Source organism: Mustela lutreola, chromosome 10 (assembly GCF_030435805.1).
Source record: "Mustela lutreola isolate mMusLut2 chromosome 10, mMusLut2.pri, whole genome shotgun sequence".
Taxonomy (NCBI): domain Eukaryota; kingdom Metazoa; phylum Chordata; class Mammalia; order Carnivora; family Mustelidae; genus Mustela; species Mustela lutreola.
In genome coordinates this window covers 13,589,310-13,610,210 of record NC_081299.1, presented here as the reverse complement: position 1 = coordinate 13,610,210, position 20,901 = coordinate 13,589,310, and the positions used below count along the sequence as shown (strand labels likewise).

The following is a 20,901-nucleotide window of genomic DNA, read 5'->3' as shown; positions in this document are numbered from 1 at the left end:
CTGTCTACTGTGATCTCTGTCAAATAAACAAATAAAATCTTAAAAAAAAAAAAAAAGATTTGATTTCATTTGAGAGAGAGAACATGAGCCGGGGAGAGGGAGGAGCAGAGGGTGGGCGGGGCAAGCAGACTCCAAGCTGAGCCAGGAGCCCGCGCAGGGGGCTCGATCACGTGACCCCAAGATCATGACCGGAGCTGAAACCCAGAGCTGGCTGCTTCACCAGCTGAGCCCCCCCAGGCGCCCAAGGCTTCAATTTTTTTTTTTTTTTTTAAGATTTTATTTATTTATTTGACAGACAAAGATCACAAGTAGGCAGAGAGAGAGAGGAGGAAGCAGGCTTCCCGCTGAGCAGAGAGCCTGATGCGGGGCTCGATGCCAGAACTCTGAGATCATGACCTGAGCCGAAGGCAGAGGCTTTAACCCACTGAGCCACCCAGGTGCCGCTTTTTTTTTTTTTTTTTAAGATTTTATTTGGCTTCCAATTTTTTAAAAATAAAGTATGTCTCGGGACGCCTGGGTGGCTCAGTTGGTTGGACGACTGCCTTCGGCTCAGGTCATGATCCCGGAGTCCCGGGATCGAGTCCCACATCGGTCTCCCAGCTCCACGGGGAGTCTGCTTCTCTCTCTGACCTTCTCCTCGCTCATGTTCTCTCTCACTGTCTCTCTCTCAAATAAATAAATTAAAAAAAATCTTAAAAAAAAAAATTAAAAAAAAAAAAAAAATAAAGTATGTCTCATTCCAAACAGTAAGTTAAATAAATGTTAAAATTTACCTATCACAGGTGCGCCTGGGTGGCTCAGTGGGTTAAAGCATCTGCCTTCGGCTCAGGCCATGATTCCAGGGTCCTGGGATTGAGCCCCAAGTCAGGGTCTCTGCTCGGCAGGGAGCCTTCTTCCTCTCTCTCTCTCTCTGCCTGCCTCTGCCTGCTTGTGATCTCTGTCTGTCAAATAAATAAATAAAATCTAAAAAAAAAAAAGTATTTATCATAGAAGTGAAAATGCTTCATCATTATTTTCTCAATATAACTAAAATTTGTAAAACTTTCAGCAGGAAAAGCAGATTACTTAATCATACCTTGTCAGCTTGTTCCTTCAACCAGAACCGACCAGCTTTGCTGCAAATGTTTGGACTGAGGGCTTCGTCACTGAGTTTGCAATTCTTGTCTTCCACCCTTAGGAAGCAGATGATCTATTAAACAGGTAATTTCTTGGGGCACCTGGTGGTTCATGTAATGATCTCAGGGTCCTGGGATCGAGCCCCACATCAGGCTCTCTGCTCAGCAGGACACCTGCTTCCCCCTCTCTCTCTGCCTGCCTCTCTGCCTACTTGCGATCTCTGTATGTCAAATAAATAAAATCTTTCAAAAAAAAAAGTAATTTCTTTCAAAGAAGTTGGTGTTATTTTTGTTTCATAAAAACATTGGTTATAATTCGCATGACCAACACTCCAATTCACTGTTTAAAAAGATGAAGTTCAGAATATAAACATATAAGCTCATAATTTAAAGAATTTAAGTTTCTAAAATTGAAATGTGGTACAAATATTTTTAATGTTTTATTTTTAATTTTCTATCCTTACTTTGTGTCTTTCAAAATATTACTTCAGGGGCACCTGGGTGGCTCAGTCAGTGAAGCATCCGACTCTTGATTTCGACTCAGATCCTGATCCTGAAGGATCTTGACCGTGACCTGAGGCCATGAGACTGAGCCTTGCATCAGGCTCTGAGCTCAGCAACGAGTCTGCTTGTCCTTCTGCTTGTCCCTCTCCCTCTGCCCCGCCGCCACACACACTAGTGTGTTGCGCACGCCCTCTCTCCCTCTCAAATAAATAAATATTTTTAAAAATTTCTGGGGCACCTGACTGACTCCGTTAAGTGTCTGCCTTTGGCTCAGGTCATGATCCCAGGGTCTTGGGATGGAGTCCTGCATCGGGCTCCCTGCCCAGTGGGGAGTGTGCTTCTCCCTCTCCTGCTCCCCCTACTCTGTCAAATAATTTTTTTTAATCACTTCATAGACTCTCCTACCACTGTTCTCTACCTTTTTTATGCAACTTTTTTTTTTAAGATTTCATTTATTAGAGAGAGTGCAACAGAGATAGAGTGGGGAGGCAGAGAAGCAGGCTCCCCTCTGAGCAGGGAGCCCAACATAAGGGTCTCAAGGCTCCATCCCACGACCCTGGGATCATGACCTGAGCCAAAGGCAGACGCTTCACTGACAGCCACCCAGGCTCCCAACCCCAAGATGGAGTCACAAGCTCCACGACCGAACCAGCGGCCCACTTTGTGCAACTTTTCAAAGTAAATGCTCCGTTAGTGCTTCCTAGAACGAAGAGCCTGTGTCGCATACAACGGATCTTCGACCCGCCCAGGGAATGAAACCATTGACAGTTCCTCACGCATACTGGGCGTCTGGGTCATCTGCAATGACTACAAGTGAGCAGAAATGTTGCAAGATGAAGTATATCTATACCCATAACTTCCCATGCGAATTTAGTCATCGCTGACTTGATCCTTTCTCAAATAGCGGTCTTGAGACAGAGCTCCCACAGCACGCTCTCGCCCCACGTCGAGGGCACACACTCAGCAGTTCCACGATCGTGGGTTCCATGCCTGGTACCTTCACCAGACGGAGGCTCCCTGACGGCCGTTGTGTCGGGCATTCACTCACTCAGACATTTACTGAGCACCTACTGTGGGCTGGGTGAGCGGGACAGACGTCTGCCCACACTGTTGGGCGTGGGGAAGTACTGATAAAAAACTGGTCTTCCCAGAGCACTTCCGGTGTGCTGCGCAGAGATCCCTGTGGGTGGCTGTGTCCTTGGGCTGTCACGGGGCTGGGGGACTGGGTGGTAGTACTCAGGTGCATGGAGTTAACCCGCAGCAGAGGGCAATCCCCCCCCCCCCCCACCGTGGGGCTAACCCTCCTCTGGATCCGCTCAGCGCACTCAAGGGAGGCAGGTGGGCCAGCTGGTCACAGAAGTCAGCACCTGGCTGTCTACCCAGCGGCCTCTGCGGTCCCTCCTTTCAGCAACAGTGAAAGCCAAGTCCAACAGCAGAAGAGGTGAACAGGGCAGTGAGCTGCAGGTTGCTCCCCTTTCTCAACTTTGGGGACTCAAGGCCATATCCAAATTGTGGCTTAAAGAAGCCCATTAAGTTCACTGAAGAACCCTGGGCTGGAAGGGCCTGGGGCCACATGCACGCTGGGTCCTTCTGCTTCCTAGGAGACTGCTACCTGCCTGCCAGCTCTTCCTGTCCCCGCCAGGATTCGGGGGACACGGGGACCAGGCGCTGTGAGAGGCCTTTGCACACACGGCATCTCATTCAAGGGAGAGTCAAGAGCCAAGCGAGGGCTCTTTTGGGGTGACTGGTCCAACCTCCTGCTCCCCCTGAGTGTCCAGAGAGAGACTCCCTTCCGGACAAGGACAACCGACAAGTGACAAAGGTGGTGCCCCTCTTGGCTGAGTCTGGCCTGAAACCTGGAAGCAGAATGCCGCCGAGCCTGCGGGTTAGGTGGGAGCGCTCACCCCTCCCGGCCACCCCCTGCCTGCAGCGAGCTAAGAGGTGTGCACCCCGGGGCGGGGAGGGGGGGTGAGAAGGGAAGTCTCCCCGGGCTCCCCACCCAGGCCTGCCCACCTGGCCCCGTCCATGTGGGGGAGCTGCCGGAAGAAGCTGGGGGGTCCGGGCACCGGCGATACTCATGTCGCCATCCCGTACCTGCCTCTTGCCCGGTGGTGGTGGTGGCGGCGGCAGGCGCTGGAGCCTAAACACTCCACCACCAGCACTCCCTCCTCTGTCGGACAGGGTACTGCCTGGGCCACAGCCATCAGACCCGGGCCTCCTTTGGGAGGAAGAACCGTGGCTCAGCGCCGACTGGGCATGGCAGAAAAGCAAGAGCTATGGCCCCGCAGACCGGTGCTTCCCGGGAGGAAGTGAGGAGGCCACCTTCACGAGGCAAGGTCCTCCGGACAGGGCTGTGACCCGTCCTCTCTCTCAGGCGGCTCTGACTGAGGCCCGCACTTGGGGTGCTCACCGCTATGGTGAGGGAGTCCCCGGTAACACATCAAGCAAGGTCCTGGCCCTGGGGGGAGCCAGAAGATGGCTGGCGAGGGTGCCCCAAGAAGGCCCAAGCGAGAGCTAGCTGGCGCCTGGGGGCAGCTTCGCCTGGGAGGGCCTGGGGGCTCCAGGAAGGAGGAAGGGAGCCTAAGCCCCCAAAGTTGGGCTGCCCGCAAGGAGAAGCTGTGTAGCCCACAGCCCTGCCCTCTGGACCCCTAGCCAGGGAGGGGACTCCGAGAGCCCTAGTCCCGGGCAGGTGTGGGATGAGGGACAGAATGGGGTTCAAAAAGCTGCTCCGCCGTGAGCAAGGTGCTTGATCCCTCGAAGCCTGTTTTCCATCTGGAAACTGGCCATCCTAATTGCACCGACCCCATATCACCCCGCCCAGCATACAAGCAGCACTCATCAAAGACCGGCCCGGTGCCAGGGTACACACAGGGCTCCGCAGGCACGACCAGGACAGGCACACGGCAGACTGGCCCAACTTGGCCTCACTGCCCACCTGAACCTCAGAGGCAGCTCTGAGGTCTCCCCAGATCCCAATTCCTGCCTTCTTTTCCCCAACCTGCTGTAAGCCACTGCCCCGGCCCCTGCTCCACGACCCAGCCTGGCTTTCCAGCGGCCCCAGCTCCACACCTGGGCACGCCCTTCCCCCTTCCTGACTCCCCTCCGTCTTCAGGATTGACCCCAGGGCCCCTCCTCCGAGAAGCCTTCTTCGCGGAGTCTCCTCATTCTGATGGCACTTTGTATCTTCTGGTCAAAGCCCTCACCCCCAGGCTCGGGCGACCATCTTCGCTCCCTGACAAGGACCAGAGCCCGGTCGCCCCCCTCACAGATGCCCAGCACAGCCGGGCCTGGTGGAGGATACTCTCTGCCGATCTATGTGGCACCAAACTGGCCTGCGGGCCTCCCCCACCCCCGTGAGCTCCTTCCTGTCCCTCGGGCAGGAAGAGCCACAGCTTCTCTCCCTGACCAGCCCTCAGGCACCCAAAGATGCATGGCCAGTAAGTGGACTCAGAACGGGGTCTGGGAGACAGAGTGAAGTTGGGGTCCAGGACCAGAGCTCAGGCCTGAGCCCTGTCCTCTCCTCCCTTCCCACTGCTGCTGCACCTCCATCCTTCTGCCTATCACGCACGCGTGCACGTGCGCGCGCGCGCGCACACACACACACGTGATCTCCTGCATGTCACCCTCCTCCAGGAAGGTCTCTGATCTGCAGGGAGATCTGCAAGTGCCTCTCCTCCAACTGAAAATTACCAAAGCTAACCTTTATGGTACGCTTACTACATGCCAGACTTTGGGACTAACTTCTGCTAATTACACCCATTTCACAGATGAGGTAACTGAGGCACAGAGAAGCTAAGAGGCAGAACCAAGATCTGAACCTTAACTTTTTTTTTTTTTCCCCTGCTGCTTCCCGAGCACTGAGGGGCTGGGACCCCGTCATTCTCGCTGCTGGATCCTCAGCCGCGGATGTGGATTCTGTTAAAGAGAACCAGGTCCCGGAACCCGAGGTCCCCTGGAGGCGGGACAGTCTGCTCCTGTTTGGCTCTGCCACATCTCAGCCTCTAGACCCCCACCTGGGACCTGGAAGCTGGGGCCCGGATCCCTGTGCACCGCGGCTGCCCAGCGCAGCCTAGACCACAGCACCTCGGGGAAGGAGCACCAGAAAGATGCCTCACTGGGAGGGGCCGTTTACTGAGCTGTCTGCGGTCAACACGACAGTCCCAGGGACACTGGCGACAACCACACCCGCTCCAGGGGTGTGTGTGTGTGTGTGTGTGCGCGCGTGGGCAGACGGAGGGAAGGGAGTTGGGGGGCACCCACTGCCTTTGGAGGAGCCGAGGTCTCAGCTGCAGCCCCCATGGGGGCTCCCAGGGACAGCAGTTTCAGATTCTAGGGGTGTGTCTCGGGGGGGACGAGCCCCGGCACCCCCCTCGTTCCCCACTCCCTGCCCCCTGAAGAGTCCATCAGTCAGGGCTCCTGGAAGAGTCACCCAGCAGGTTCCGGAGGTGGGGGAGGTGCCTGGGCCGGGCCCTTAAGGCACCCCCGGCTGCCTGCACGGCCCACTCCAGGGTCAGCAGCACCATGTCTGCCCGCACTTGTCCCTTCTTGGGAGCAGCGTCTGGAGATCCCCGTTGTCCTGGGCTTGGCCTGGGTCCGGGTCAACTGGGGAGGAGGGGCTGGCGCTCCGAGGAGGTGGCCGTGTCCCTGTATATCAGGAACTGTATGGAGATCTGGGGGGCCAAAGTCAAGGCCAAACCGAGCAGAGGCTAAGACGGCCACGCTCTTCCCTCCCTCTCACCCCAGCCCTCCCTGAGACGCCAAGGTCTCAAGCTACAGCCCCCTCCCATGAGGCTCTCGGGACAGCTTCCTCCAGGGTCCAGCTTGTACTCCTCTGGCCTGGAGGGACTGATTTCCCCAGATTCCTCAGGGCCTTGGCATAGGCTGAGTCGGAAGCACCCCTCCCTTGCCTTTGCCTGACTCCGCTCTTCTCCTCCAGGCGCTTCAAACGGCACTGCAGGGTCCCTGGCTGAGCTTCTAAACTAAGACAGCCCCTGGGGTGACACCAGGCAGGTTTCCCTGCAGTGCCCAGCACCACCGCGGTGAAGTGTGTGCGGACCACCTCCGCCCCGAGCTGGGAGCTTCCTGGGCCACTCGGTTCTTGCTCGCTGCCGGATCTGGCACCTAGCGGGGTGCTGGGCCCGTGGAGGTTCACTCTGGATGGATGGGCGGGCGCATGGACGGGTGCAGGGTGGGTGGGTGCTGAAGCCGCCTGCAGCGATGCTATGCCCGCCTCCTCCCCTGCCCCCACCCCACCCACCCCGCAACCTCCGTCCCCACCGCAAAGGATACAACAGTGTCGAGCAGCAGCACGCCCAAGCTGCCCACGAGCCAGGGCAGGTGGTGCAGCACGTAGCTGCCCTCGCTCTCGCCCACCTCCGGGTTTTTGAGCAGCACGCTCAGCCCGTACAGCGTGTTCCCCAGCATCACCAAGGCGAACAGCGAGTAGGAGACACCCTGCGTGGACTTCCTCAGGAACTGGGGGTGGGGAGGCAAGGACGAGAGGCCTGGGACGGGGCTCCTGCCACGCTGCCCCGTCCCACTGAGCAGGGTCTGGGCACGTTTCTCACCATGTGCCCGGCGAGCATGCCCACAACCTGTCCCAGGTCCGCGGAGACCGGCCGCCCCCTGCCCGGGGCCCCGCCGACGGCCGCCTCTCCTGCCCCAGCACCCCTCACTGCCCCGCCAGCCTCCCCGGCCCCAGCACGCCCCTTGCTCCCCTCCTCTCGGGACTGTCGGCTGAGCCTCTGCCCCCTCACCGGACTCCTGATTCTCTGAGACACACACAGGGCACCTGTGCCCCTCGAGACCGGCCTCACCTGTGCCCACTTCACAGAGGCCGAAACTGAGGGCTGGAGAACTGGATTCACTTGCCCAAGCCAACGGTGAGTTTGAACCCAGACCTTCCGCACCATGACCCCACCCCTTGACCCGGAGGACCCCCTGCCCCGGCCCCAGGCTCACGTTGGTGCGGATCTGAGGCAGCCGGGAAAGCAGGTAGAGCATGCTGGAGACTGAGCCGATGACGAAGCCGATGATCTCCTGCTGAGTGAAGGGCTGAGAGGGCAGGCGCCGCTCAGGGCCCGGGCGGGGCCAGAGGACAGTGCCCTGGGGATGAGCCAGTCCCCCCCAGCCCGCTGGCCCCCCCGGCCGCACTCCACCGTCACTGACCCACACCTCACCTTACTGCCCGGCTCCACTGACAGGAGCGTCCGACCCCGGAAGACCTCCCTCCGGGCGGCCACAGGGCCTGTGGTCCTCAGCAGTGGGGCAGCACACGCCATCCCCAAGATGAACAGCAGCGCAGAATTGATGGGGGTAGACACTGGACAGGAGACGTGGGGGAAGCCGAGGTCAGGTAGCAGAGGCAGCAAACCGGGCACGACTTGAGTCCTGGCCTTGCCCTTCCGTGGCTGTGTGACTCCGGGCAAGTAACCCAACCTCTCTGAGCTTTAATGCCTCCTCTGTAGGATGGGTGTAGTAGCACCCTTCTCCTCGAGTCGTAAAGGAGACACAAGGGCAGGAGAGGATCACCCAGAGCAGAAATGCTCGTGAGACAGCCCCACCCCCAAGTGCCTCCATCTGCCCTCCACTCCCGCCCCCTCTCAATCCTCAAGGGCAGCTGAGACCGGTGTCCTCGTCCTCGTCTCCTTAGCTCCAAGCCCAGGGCCAGGTACGGAGGAGCAGCTGAAGCCCCATTTGTGGAATGAGCCTCAAGAGGAGGGAGGTCCCTGTGGTCGCGCCCGGATGCACGAGCCATCCTCCAGCCTCCCTCTCTGCGCTCTGGGACACCTGCTTGCAGATAAGGCCCGTTGCTGCGCTGATCACTGCACAATGGGAAGCCCACTTCCTCCCGCGCCCCTCCCATTGCTCCACGCCCCACACGCACGCAGAGAGGGGCGCTTCTTAAACTTGTAGTGAAAGTAGAGGGACAGCATCACCAGGTCCGCCAGCACGTAGTACACCGCCGTGTAGGTCTGCAAGAGGAGTAGGAGCCCGTCAGCAGCTGTGGGGCCGACCAGCCTATTTCACCTCTCGGACCTTCTGTCTCCTCCTCTGTCTAGCCCACAGCAGAGGGCCCGGCCTGGACGGAGGGAGGAGAGGTGGCCGGCGCTCCTCATCAGGGCAGAGTGGGACTCGGAGCTCAAGGGAGGGCTCTGGTTTGGACCGGGTGGGGTCCTCCCTCTGCCATGGTTGTCCCAGGCGGCCTGCCCCGCCCCGCCCCGCCCCAGCCCCGCGTCAGACCCACCTGCAGGGGCAGCTGGTCAGCGAGGAAGGAGCCGATGAGGTTGCAGGAATCCCCTCCAATCCAGCCCAAAAGGAACCACAGAGACAGCGCCTGGTCCATGTTGCCCGTCCTGCAGGCTTTGATGTACTGGCTGCGGCCGAGGAAGGAGACGCAGGCTCAGGGCAGGAGGGGGCCCGGGCCAGGGAGGCAGGGACGTCACCTGTGAGCCCATCCTGCTGGCAGGGGGAGCTGCGGGAGCCTCTCGGTGCCCCTTGGGGATTCTCACCCGCAGATTCTCTTCCAACCAGGGAACTCAGCGGCAGCCGCATCTTTCCTGAAGCATCCATAGCATTCCTGAGACTCCCCTCCAGAGCACCCTAGAGTCTCCCAGCAGGGACCTGGCGTTTTGTGTCAGGTCCTGAGACGCGTCACAGGGACCCTGCATTCTTTCTTCCATGGAGGGGAAGGGGGGTGGCTGTGGCAGGGACCTGTGGCCTGGCGCTGCCCTATCTTCAGGAGCGGCTGATGATAAGATAGGCCAAACCACAGCCTGTGGCCTTCAAAGGGCAATGTGGCAGGGCTGGGCGATGGCCTGAGTTTGACCTCAGGGCTTTGGATAACCTGGTAGTTTGTATTTTGGTTGTTTTTTTTTTTGTTTTTTTAAGATTGTATTTATTTATTTGACAGACAAAGATCACAAGTAGGCAGAGAGGCAGGCAGAGAGAGAGAGAGGGAAGCAGGCTCCCTGCTAAGCAGAGAGCCCAATGCAGGGCTCGATCCCAGGACCTTGGGATCATGACCCAAGCTGAAGGTAGAGGTTTTAACCCATTGAGCCACCCAGGCACCCCTGGTGGTTTTTCCTCAAAGGCCAAGTGTCAGCACGAGCTCCAGGCTGACAACAGGTGTTAAAGGGTTTCAGGCAGAGGTCTGACTATGAACTCCTTCAGTCCTGCAGACTACCCCCCCACCAACCCAGGGCAGGTCTAGTCCCGAGGCTCCTCCTGGGGCAGGGAGACTCAGGGCACATGGAGGCCAGAAGCCAGGATTACAGCCAGACCCTGAGCCCTCCCTCTCCAGTCTCTCTGCACCTCTATGCAACTGCCATTTACTCTTTTTCTGTTTAACATATATATTTATATATATATAATATATACAAACACATGCACACACACACACACACACATATATTAGAGAGCAGGGAAAGGCAGAGGGAGAGAAAGAAATCTTTTTAAATTTTTTTATAAAGATGTATTTATTGGGGCATCTGGGTGGCTCAGTGGGTTAAGCCGCTGCCTTCGGCTCAGGTCATGATCTCAGGGTCCTGGGATCGAGCCCCGCATTGGGCTCTCTGCCTAGCAGGGAGCCTGCTTCCTCCTCTCTCTCTCTGCTTGCCTCTCTGCCTGCTTGTGATCTCTCTCTGTCAAATAAATAAATAAATAAAATCTTTAAAAAAAAAAAAAAAAGATGTATTTATTTATTTGAGAGAGAGCGAGCTAGAGCACAAGAGGGGCGTGGCAGAGGGAGAGAATCCCAAGCAGGGGCTGAGCTCCAGGCCCGATATGACCTGAGCCGAAACTAAGAGTCAGCTGTTTACCCGACAGGGCCACCCAGGCATCCCTTGTCTGTGTGTATTTAATTAAAGGGGGACTAAATGGCACTTCATCTTCCCCAAGACCCGAGTCAGAAACTGAGAATGCCGGGTATGGCCCTGGTCCTTCCCATGGCCAAGCTTCTTCCTCCTCCTCCTCCCGTGGACACCCTCCCGCCCCCACTCCCCCCCCCCACCCAGTCTGCGTGCCTCTGTGTCCTACCCAAGCTTGGTTCCCCCTGAATCTGTCATCCCTCTCAAGGATCTTTCTAAAGCCCCCGGCTGGCTGCAATCATTTCGAGCCTCCCGCTGCTCTTCCGGGGAGCCCCCAGGGCCAGCTGTCCCCCTGCCGCCGCCCCCAAGGGGGACCTATTTCCCTTTCTCCAGACTCACCAGCAGCCAGTCTCCCCCCTCCTCTTCCCCTTTGTCTTCCATGGCTCAGGAAATCTCACTTCCTCCCCCAGGCCTGCCTTGACACAAGCTCGCCAGTGTCCCCTACTTCCTCCTTGGTACCACGGGACATCCTAGTCTCTCCTGGACTCAAGCCTCCTGAGGGCAAGAAGAGTGTCCAGCTCAGGTCTGGCACCAGGGAGGCCCCTAATAAAGGTGTAGCCTGTGGCCCTTAAAGCCCCTTCTAGGACATGCGATTTGGCCTTCCTGCCTCAAATCTCGCTTCCTGTCCCTCCAGTCCTTCCCTATGACTCCCAGACGGCCTTTTAAAGATGGCTGGATTGGAAACTCTGCAAAGGCAAGGAAAGCATCTGTTTTGTTTACTTGCAACATACCTACTATGGCACCGGGAACAAGCTAATTCAATGAAAATGTCAAGTCCACAATGAGGTAGTAGGATAACTCCATGGGGAAAAGAACGCCTTTGAAACACCGAGTACTGGGACAACCAGACATCTCCATGCAAAAGAATGAGACTGGACCCCTACCCCATACCATACACAAAATATAACTCAAACTGTAGCAAAAACCCATGAAAAAGAAAACCACAGGCCCAAGATGGGAGTCGCTTAGGCCAAATCAACAAACAGAGGCTTAATAACTAACCTAATCACACAGAAATGTAGCCTTAATGGGTCAGGAATTTTCTGGCCGGTAGTCATGAGGTAATCTATCACATGAGGTAATCTATCACACGGGCCCTCTCCATCCCCCACAAAGGAAGATGAGATCATCTACTAAGACCCCCTGCAGGAAAGTGAACTTGCCTGATATAATCCTTCCTCCCTCAGTCATTTCGTGCCCAGCCTCTTTCCTATAAAACCTTCCATTTTATAAAACTCTCGGGAACATCTCTGTTTGCTAGACGGGATGCTGCCCAATTCCTTAATGGCTTGATAACACAGACTGTATCTTCAAATTTAGTCAGGAGGATTTTGTCGGTTAAGTATCAGAGACTTGATTTTGGCTCAGGTCATGATCTCAGGGTTCTGAGCCCCAAGTGGGGCTCCATGCTGGGCTTGGAGCTGCTTACGATTCTCTCTCTCCCTCTTGCTCTGCTGAAAGAAAGGAAAAGGAAAGAAAGAAAAGGGAAAAGAAAAGGAAAAAGAAAAAAAGAGAGAAAAGAGAAGAAAGAAAAGAAAAGAATATATTTGGTTTTCACCCCATCCCTGGCAGAGAGTTCCTAAAACTCTTGGAATTTCCTAAGTGATTTGAGCAATAAAGGTGCATTTGTTAGTTAATGAGGTGACTTTTGGAAAGCCTCAGTGTGCCCTAAAGATGCGGGCTGGCTGCCATGATGTGATGAAACCCTTGGAACTTTCAGTCCCATTCCCCTGACCTCCGGGGAGCGGAGAGGGGCCGGAGACGGAGTTCAATCACCACTGGCCAATGATGTCATCCATCATTCCTGTGCAGCGAAGCCTCCAGAAGAACTCGAATGGATAGGTTCAGAGAGCTTCTGGGTCAGTGAACGTGCTCAGGGAGAGTGGCGCCCCGGGAGAGGAACCAAAAGCTCCTGGCGCCCCGCCCGCATCCTCAGCCCCTTGCATCTCTCCCATCTGGCTCTTCCCTGTATCCCTTCGTAAAACACCAGTGATCTACTGAGTCAAGTTTCTCTGACTTCCATGAGCTGCTCCAGCAAATTAATCAAACCCAAGCAGGGGCTTTGTTGGGACCTCCAGTCTATAGCCGGTCCACACCTGTCAGAAGCAGAAGTGACAACCTGAACTTGTGACTGACCTCTGAAGGGGGAGGGGCAGTCCTGTGAGACTGAGCCCTTTGCCTGTGGGATCTGATGCTGACCCAGGGTATACAGTGTCTGAATGGCGTTCACTGTGTGGCGGTGTGGGAAAAAATACACATGGGCACTGGCATCAAAATCAGGTCAATCTATAAAACTGTTCGAGGAAAAGATAACGCAAGAGGGCTTGACTAGCCCCACTCTGACCTCAAACTTTCTATACTTGATTTTTTTTTTTATTATTTTTTTTTTAAATTTTTTTTTTAAAGATTTTATTTATTTATTTGACAGAGAAATCACAAGTAGATGGAGAGGCAGACAGAGAGAGAGAGAGGGAAGCAGGCTCCCTGCGGAGCAGAGAGCCCGATGCGGGACTCGATCCCAGGACCCTGAGATCATGACCTGAGCCGAAGGCAGCGGCTTAACCCACTGAGCCACCCAGGCGCCCCTATACTTGATTTTTAAGTACACTTCACACCCAGCACAGGGCTTGACCTCACCACCCTGACATCAAGACCTGAGTCAAATTCTAGAGTCGGAGGCTTACCTGAGTGAACCACCCAGCTGCTCCTTGACCTCGAACTTTCTAATTGATAAAGTTCTTCTTTCTAGTTTATTCCTTAACTCAGGCAGAAGACCCCGTGGGCAAAGGATCCCAGGAAGGGAAGTGGAACTACCTCCTCAAGCAACCAGGACCGTCCTGTGTCCGGGAGATCTGGAGTGACTGAGCCCATGACCATGACCGACCAGACTTCACCGCCCCACTGCATGTTACCGACCGGCCATCGTCCCCAACTTTCCTTATATAATTCTGGAAGGACTGTCAGCACTTGTGAGACAGTCTACGCCAGTTTGTGGGTCTCCTGGTGTTGGCCTCACAGAGATAAACCGCTTTCTCGCTCCACCACCACTCGCGTCTCTGCCGTTGGATTTGGTCGGCAGCGAGTGGCTGAACTGGATCTGGCCACCCGCCTCCCCGCCAGAGCCAGATGCTCTTGTGCCCCTGTGCCCCGGTTACAATCAGGGTAAATCTCTGTCACTTGGATAAGGCATCGATGTTTTTTTAGATATGACACCAAAAGCACAAGCAAAAAAGATAAAAAGAGATAAGCGGGACATCATCCAAATGCAGAACTTCTGTGCTTCCGAGGACGCAATCAAGAAAGCGAAAAGAGAACCAGAGAATGGGAGAAAATACTTGCAAATCATGACGCTGTTGTATCCAGAATATATAAGGAACATTTGCAACTGAAGACGCCTGGGTGGCTCAGTCGGTTCAGGGTTTGCCTTCAGCTCAGGTCATGATCTCGGGGTCTTGGGATGGAGCCCCACATCAGGCTCCTTGCTCAGCTGGGGGCCTGCTTCTCCCTCTCCCTCTGCCCCTCCCCACCATTCGTGCGCTCTCTCTCGTAAATAAATAAATAAAATCATAAAAAAAAAAAAGAGAGAGAGAACTCTTACAATTTAACAACAAAAGGGCAAATAATCCAATTGAAAAATAGACAAATGGGGGCGCCTGCGTGGCTCATGGTTAAGGCTCTGCCTTCAGCTCAGGTCCTGATCCTAGGGTCCTGGGATCGAGCCCCACATGGGGCTCCTGGCTCAACTGGGAGCCTGCTTCTCCCTCTCCCTGTACTGTTGCCCCTGCTTGTGCTCTCTCGCTGTCAAATAAATAAGTAAAATCTTAAAAAAAAAAAAAAAAAAAAAATAGGGCACCTGGGTGGCTCAATGGGTTAAGCCTCTGCCTTTAGCTCAGGTCATGGTCTCAGGGTCCTGGGATCAAGCCCATCATGGGGCTCTCTGTTCAGTGGGGAGCCTGCTCCCCACCCCCCCACCTGCCTCTTTGCCTACTTGTGATCTCTGTCAAATAAAGTATAATAAAAAAAGACAGAAAGTACGCCTCGATGAGGATATGGACGCACTGTAACCTCACACGCAAGGGAATGGAAATGGTGAAGCCACTTTGAAAACCGGTCTGACGGTTCCCTGTTAGAAAGAAAACCACAGAAGGCACCAGGCTGGCTGGCAGAGTCTGTGGAGCACGAGACTCTTGATCTCGGAGTTGTGAGTTCGAACCCCACGTTGGATGTAAAGATTACTTAAAAAAATAAAATAAAGGGGTGCCTGGGTGGCTCAGTGGGTTAAAGCCTCTGCCTTCGGCTTGGGTCATGATCCCAGCATCCTGGGATCAAGCCCCGCATCAGGCTCTCTGCTCTGCAGGGAGCCTGCTTCCTCTTCTCTCTCTGCCTGCCTCTCTGCCTACTTGTGATTTCTGTCTGTCAAATAAATAAATAAAATCTCAAAAAAAAATAAAATCTTAAAAAAAAAAAATATATATATATATATATATATATGCATGCACACACACACACATACATAGAAAACCAGGGGTGCCTGGGGGGCTCAGTTGGTGAAGCATCTGCCTTCACCTCAGGTCATGATCCCATGGTCCTGGAATCAAGTCCTGCACGGGGCTCCCTGCTCAGGGGAGCATCTGCTTCTCCTTCCCTCTGAAGCTCCCCATGTTTATGCTCCCTCTTTCTCCTGTCTCTCTCAAATAAATAAATAAATAAAATCTTAAAAGACCATAATAAAAAATAAATAAATAAACTTGCTCCTTGAACACATTAAAAAAGAAAAAGGAAAAAAGAAAACCAGAGGCCCCAAATGACATCACTAGGGCTAGGCCAAATCTTGAAACCGGACTTAACAATGTTTTTTTAAACATCTTTGAAAGATTAAACATAGCATTACCCCATGACCCAGCAATTTCACTACGTAAGCATATACCCAAGAGAAGTCAAAACATATGTGCCCACAGAAACTTGCACAGGAATGTTCACAGTAGAGACAAAGCCACATTTATCAGCAACCGGCTGAGTAAATGGTGGCCTGTCGCACGGGGAACATTACAGCGACTGCACAGGAAAGTCTTGAAGAGGTTCTGTTAAGGGGAAGAAGCTGGACTTTCACATGCTCTCTGATTCCATTTACAGGAAATGTCCAGAGTCGGCAAATCTACAGCAACAGGAGGAAGAGGGGTAGTTGCCCAGGGCTAGGAGCTCCGGGCGAAATCAGGGATGACTCATTTCTTTGGGGGTTTCTTTTTAGGGTGATGGAAGTATTCTAAAACGGATTTTGGCATTGGTTATACAACTCTGCGGATACACTAAAAACACTGAATTATACATGTAAATGGACTAATTCTATGGTATGTGGACTATCTCTCCATAAAGCCATTTTTAGAAAATGCTGAGCTCCTGATTAAAGCCTTATCTTTCTCCCTCAGGATAAAGCACCCATTTCCTAACAGTGGAGAAGCCTCACGGCACAGTGTCCTCGGTGACCTCTTCGACCTCCCTTCTCCCCGGGGCCCCTAATGCCCACCCCCTCCAACCAGCCACAGGACTGTGCCCACATGGTGCAAAGGCCCCAGGTCCTTCGTGCCGTCGTCACGGCAAGCCTGGGAGGTCATCAACACCGTGCCCATTTTACAGATGAGCAAGCTGAGGTACAGAGCAGCAAAGTGACTCCCCCAGGTCACAGCGTGTCCCTGTTCCTCAGTCACAACAGTGGTCACACTCTCTTGTAATCACGCTCGCCCACCCATCACCAGACTGTCACAGGACAAGGCATGGCAGCCCTCCCAACCCCTGCTTTCTCTCTTAGCAGTACAACCTAGAGCAAGTGACTTAGCCTCTCTGGCTTTCCGTTCCCTCCTAAGTAGGGACAGTTACACGGTTATGAGGCTTAAACGAGGTAAAAACATGACAAGTGCTCAGAACTGAGGTATGTAGCGTGCACTGAACAAACAGCAAGGGTTAATACTGTTACTGTCACCTGTGTGTTGGCCTTGGCCGGGCTTCAGGGTAGGGTCCTCCAGGGTGTGCTGGAAATCAGTGAGTGGGAGTGGAGGAAGGAGTCCGTTTGGCCTTGAGTCTGGAGAGGCCCAAGGCAGGTCGGACAGACCTCTCCTCCAGGCAGTGCCTGAAGCCATGGCCCCAACCCGCTCCCCTGTCCTGGTCCCGCCCCCCAGCCACCACTCACGGGAAGGTGGATGCTGCAAAACAGACAATGGAGATCAAGCCCAGGCCCACACTGGCCTCATCCCAGCCGTCCTGGGCGCATTCGCCGAACACGTCCCATATCCACCGGCGGGAGCCATTGGGGCAGTCGGAGAAGTTGCCGGGGCCCAGCTTCTTCCAGACCATGGCTGCCGCAGGATGGGGGGAGGACTGTACAGGGAGAAAGAAAGGGGGCCTTGAGCCTCGGCAGGTCTGGATCCTGTCAGCACCACCTCCAGCAACGCCCACCCCCAGTTTCATTGCCCGGCACAGACTGAGCCTCTGAACCGGAGGGCACAATCAGCTTCAAGTACACACACCACCTGTGCGGGGACAGTGCTAGATCAGCGGTCAGCGGACAAGTGTGTCCAAATGCCAGTTTTTTTAGCACTGGTCAGTGCTGCGACTCTGGGCAAATGCCTCAGCCTCCCTGTGCCTCAGTTCCCTCAGCTGTAAAAGGGGTCCTCACAGTGTCTCCCTCAAGTCCTGCCCCTTATATGAATTCACACAATGAACCCACAGCATCACTTTGTTACAACTCGCCAATGTTTACATTGTTTCTGATCTCTTGTTCTGTAAATTACATCTATAGAGACCAGCCCCCATTAAGTATTTTCTCACTGAAAGTAGGACTGGGGTACCTGGGTGGCTCAGTCATTAAGTGTCTGCCTTCGGCTCAGGTCATGACCCCAGGGTCCTGGGATCCAGCCCCACATCGGGCTCCCTGCTCAGTTCCCACTTTCCCTTACTTGTGTTCCCTCTCTCACTGTGTCTCTCTGTCAAATAAATAAATAAATAAATTTTTAAAAATTTAAAAAAGAAAGAAAAGAAAGTAGGACTGTCACCTACAGAGGGTCAGAGAAGGCAGATGGAGAATAAGAGCCAGGTGGGTCCAGGGCTTGCACAGATGGCTGGCACTCAAGCAGAATTCTCCAGGAGCAGCGTGGGCGGGATAGGGTACCAGGCGACCAGGGCCACTTCCCCGTTCAAAGCCCAAAGTGGCTGGTTGCAGGGCAGGCAGGAAAGTCCCCCTCCCGATGCCCTGGCAGCCTGCACAGTGACTATAGCACTCACTGTCTGTGCGACAGTCCCAGAGAAGGGACAGAAAGCGGAGCCAGACGGCGCCATCTCCACCAGGCGAGACTCACCACAGCCCCTGATTAAGAAGCTCTTCACCAGCCCTGGGCTAAATACCTTGCAGGCATTTTACTCATTTTGCCCTGAAGGGGCATGAAGGGGGCGGGGGAGCTCCAAATATATCCAAGGAACCAGGGAAGTGACTTGCACCCAGCCAGGAAGCGGCAGAGGCAGGAGCCAAACCCAGGATGGGCCCCAAACCCCGACTCCTAGCCACCGTGCCATGCTGCCTCAGGCGCTTCTTTACCTGGATGTGGTAGGACCCCCCTCCCCAGCCTGTGGTCTGGCTGACTGTCCAAGCGCCCCAGCAGCCAGAAGGCGGCTGTGTGTGTGTGTGTGTGTCCCCCATGCTCAGAGGCTTTACTGGGATCCTCTCCAGCTACCTTCCATTTCTCCCTCTGCCTACTGCTCCCCCTGCTTGTGTGCTCATGCTCTCTGTCAATAAATAATTAAAATCTTAAAAAAAAAAAAAAAAAAAAAGCAAGTTCTTTTGTCCCCCGGTCACCCCCCAACGCCCTTTTTTACAGATTCTGAGTGTGCCGCTCCCTCTCCCCACTGTAATACACTGACACCCTCGTAATTTTCCCGCGAGCTGGGGGAGACTGCCCCCATGTTCCAGGTACAGTTGGGTCGCCCTGCCCGAGTGAGGAACCTGTTTGAGCCTGTCTGTGAAGTGGGACTGATGACACTGGCTCCTTGGGGTTGGTGGTAGAGATGAAATGCAGGTAAGGAAGACTCTCAGCCCCGGGCCTGACCAAGCCATGCAGGGGGGTGTCGTGAGGATGAGAGGCCAGGAGCTCGAACACCCTGTGGCCACGCTCTCACTCCCTTTCCACCAGGTGAGGGAGGAAATGAAGGGAACGCCTGCCCAGTGAGGGAAGAGGGTACCTGGATGATTGTAGCTTGGCTCACAGGGCCCAGAGCACAGGGCAGGTGCTCCCTGATCTCGCACAGGGCATAAGCACAGCTGGGGACACTGAGACACGCCTGAATCCCAACCAGAAGGGGCTGTCCTCTGGGGGCAGCTGCACACAGGGCCCATCATCTGGAGGTCCTGACCCAGCTAGAGAGTCAGCCTGGCCCCAGGCCTGGGTTCTGGGAATGGGCCCACCTCCTGGTCAGACAGCACTGTGAGGATGGATGTACAGGGTTGCAACAAAGTTTGACTGCATCCAGAGATTTGACAAGGACCACAGCAGGGGTGGGCGTCTTGGAACCACAGAGAGCACGTGCCCAGAATTCAGGCTCAGTGCCTCTGGACTTCAGAAGCAACCCCAGGGGCGCCTGACTGGTTTATCTCGTAGACCGTGCAACTCTTGATCTCAGGGTTGTGAGTTCAAGCCCCAAGTTGGGTACAGAGATTGCTTAAAAGTAAACCCTTAAAAAAAAAAGGCAACCTCAGCTGATTCTGATGCACTTGGCCATGCTTTGGGAAAACCTACACTGGAGAAGGCATCTCGGGCCACACCTAAGCTCTCCTACCGGATTCCAAGATGAGTCAGGGAGATGCTTCCCGTGATAGCTTCCCAGGGAAGCAGCAGGCCTCCAGGCTTCTGCACATGTGGTCTTTTCCCTTAGGAGTGTCCTCTCCCTGGAAGTCCTGGTAAGGAGACACAGTTCTAACATGCCATCTCAAAGATGCCTTGCAAAGGCTGGCTGGAAGACACCTGTCACCTCTTCCCTCCCCCTTCACAAAGCTGAAGAATGCTTATCACAGTCCTCAGCTACTCTGGCTCCTCAAGTCCACACCCCTCCCTTCACCCTAGCCATGACTGACTCTCAGGGCCAGCAAGACCAGCTGCACAGTAAAGGTTCAGACAGTGCTGAGGAAGAGAGAGGAGACAGAGAAAGAGGGAGACAGACAGGAAAAGGAAGGAGAGGGACAGAGAAAGAGGGATAGACAGGGAAGGAAGGAAGGAAACAAACAAACTAGCTGTGAGCTCAGATGACCCAAGTTTGAGGAGAGAGCACTAGGGAACTGACCTGCTTAATGCCCACAGCATAGAATTCCAGGGCAAGTGACAGCCTCAGAATTCCAGTCTATACAATGGGGGGATAACCTATGTACCCACCTCCTAGGCCGACCGCAGAATTAAATGACAGGATCCAGGCCAAGGGATTAGAATGGAGCCTGGCAGAGAGTAAACACTCAGTAGGAATAGCCAGGGATGAGTATTACTCTGCTTTGGTTGTACCATGTCCCCCCACCACCTTCCCTGAGACCATGGGACAAACCAGCCTTTGGTTAAGGGTTGCAGGGACAAGACGGGCGCCAGTCCCAACACTTCCAAACCCAGCCTCCCCACGTACACACTTCCCAACTCGTCCCAGGCCTGAGCAGGGGAGAGCAATCTGGGATCCCTGTAAAACCACCTCGTAGGTGGAGGGGAGGGGAGTCCCCACTGGCGGCCCACCCCCTCCAGGCCTCCGAGTCCTTGGCCACCTGGTAAGTAAGACCAGCGCGGGCCACCTGTTTGGCAGGGATAATGACAGGGCAGCTGCTGGGATCAGCGCTCAAACGCCGCGAGGCCCCCTCCCCTGCCTGCCCTGGGGAAAACAAAGCCGTCGGAAACGATGGGGCCCGTCCGCCGGAACCAGGAGGTGAAAAGAGGACCCAGACCCCCCAAACCCTGGCCAGGCTGGTCCGAGACCATGCTCAGGAGGGGGACGTATGCTTCTGAGGGTCCAGCTAATCCCGGCCCAGAGCCTCGTCTGCGGATCTCGCGCCGCAAGGAGGGGACAGAAGCCCCAAAACAGTCCAGGGGCTGTAAGAAGTAGTTGGAAAGATGTGGCCGCGACGCCCCAGAGTCCCGACCCGCGCGCCTTCAGGCTTGCCCCCAACCTCAATTCCCACTCACCGTGTCAAGTTCCGCCGCGGGTCCCGGCTTCTGGGCTCTGCCTGCGCCGCCTGGGTCAGCTGACCCGAAGCCCCGCCCCGTCCCGCCCCCGTCCCGCCCCCGTCCCTGTGACACGTGGCTCCGCCTCCTCCGCCGCGCGCAGTGCGGACAGTCCCTGGGGGCGGTGAATGCGGCGAGAGCGAACCGAGCGTGCGCGGTGGGGCGGCTCGTGGCCAGTCC

The 20,901-nt window shown here is 55.1% G+C and overlaps 1 protein-coding gene across 3 annotated transcripts; it reads right to left on the bottom strand.

Annotated features, from left to right (window-relative positions):
* Positions 1-718: 718 nt before the first annotated feature.
* SLC66A1 (solute carrier family 66 member 1) lies at positions 719-20,774 on the bottom strand. Of its 3 annotated transcripts, none has more exons than XM_059137694.1 (8): positions 20,683-20,774; positions 16,671-16,858; positions 8,866-8,995; positions 8,506-8,593; positions 7,799-7,941; positions 7,581-7,673; positions 6,909-7,094; positions 719-6,289 (listed from the first exon to the last, which is right to left on the bottom strand). In XM_059137694.1, exons 2-8 carry the CDS (start codon positions 16,832-16,834, stop codon positions 6,218-6,220), a joined length of 876 nt encoding a protein of 291 aa, XP_058993677.1. In that variant the 5' UTR covers positions 16,835-16,858; positions 20,683-20,774; the 3' UTR covers positions 719-6,217. The 3 variants fall into 3 exon arrangements, with proteins under 3 accessions (XP_058993677.1, XP_058993678.1, XP_058993679.1); XM_059137695.1 differs by lacking the exon at positions 20,683-20,774 and adding an exon at positions 19,307-19,418; XM_059137696.1 differs by lacking the exon at positions 20,683-20,774 and adding an exon at positions 17,537-17,665.
* Positions 20,775-20,901: the final 127 nt, after the last annotated feature.

Bases quoted from the DNA above. Each gene is read 5' to 3' on its own strand.
- SLC66A1 (XM_059137694.1), bottom strand. From the start codon at position 16,834: ATGGTCTGGAAGAAGCTGGGCCCCGGCAACTTCTCCGACTGCCCCAAT. The intron at 8,594-8,865 runs GTGGGTCTGACG...CTCCTCTTGCAG, and splicing joins CTGACCAGCTGCCCCTGCAG to ACCTACACGGCGGTGTACTA. The intron at 7,674-7,798 runs GTGAGGTGTGGG...CTGCCCTCTCAG, and splicing joins CAGTGGAGCCGGGCAGTAAG to CCCTTCACTCAGCAGGAGAT.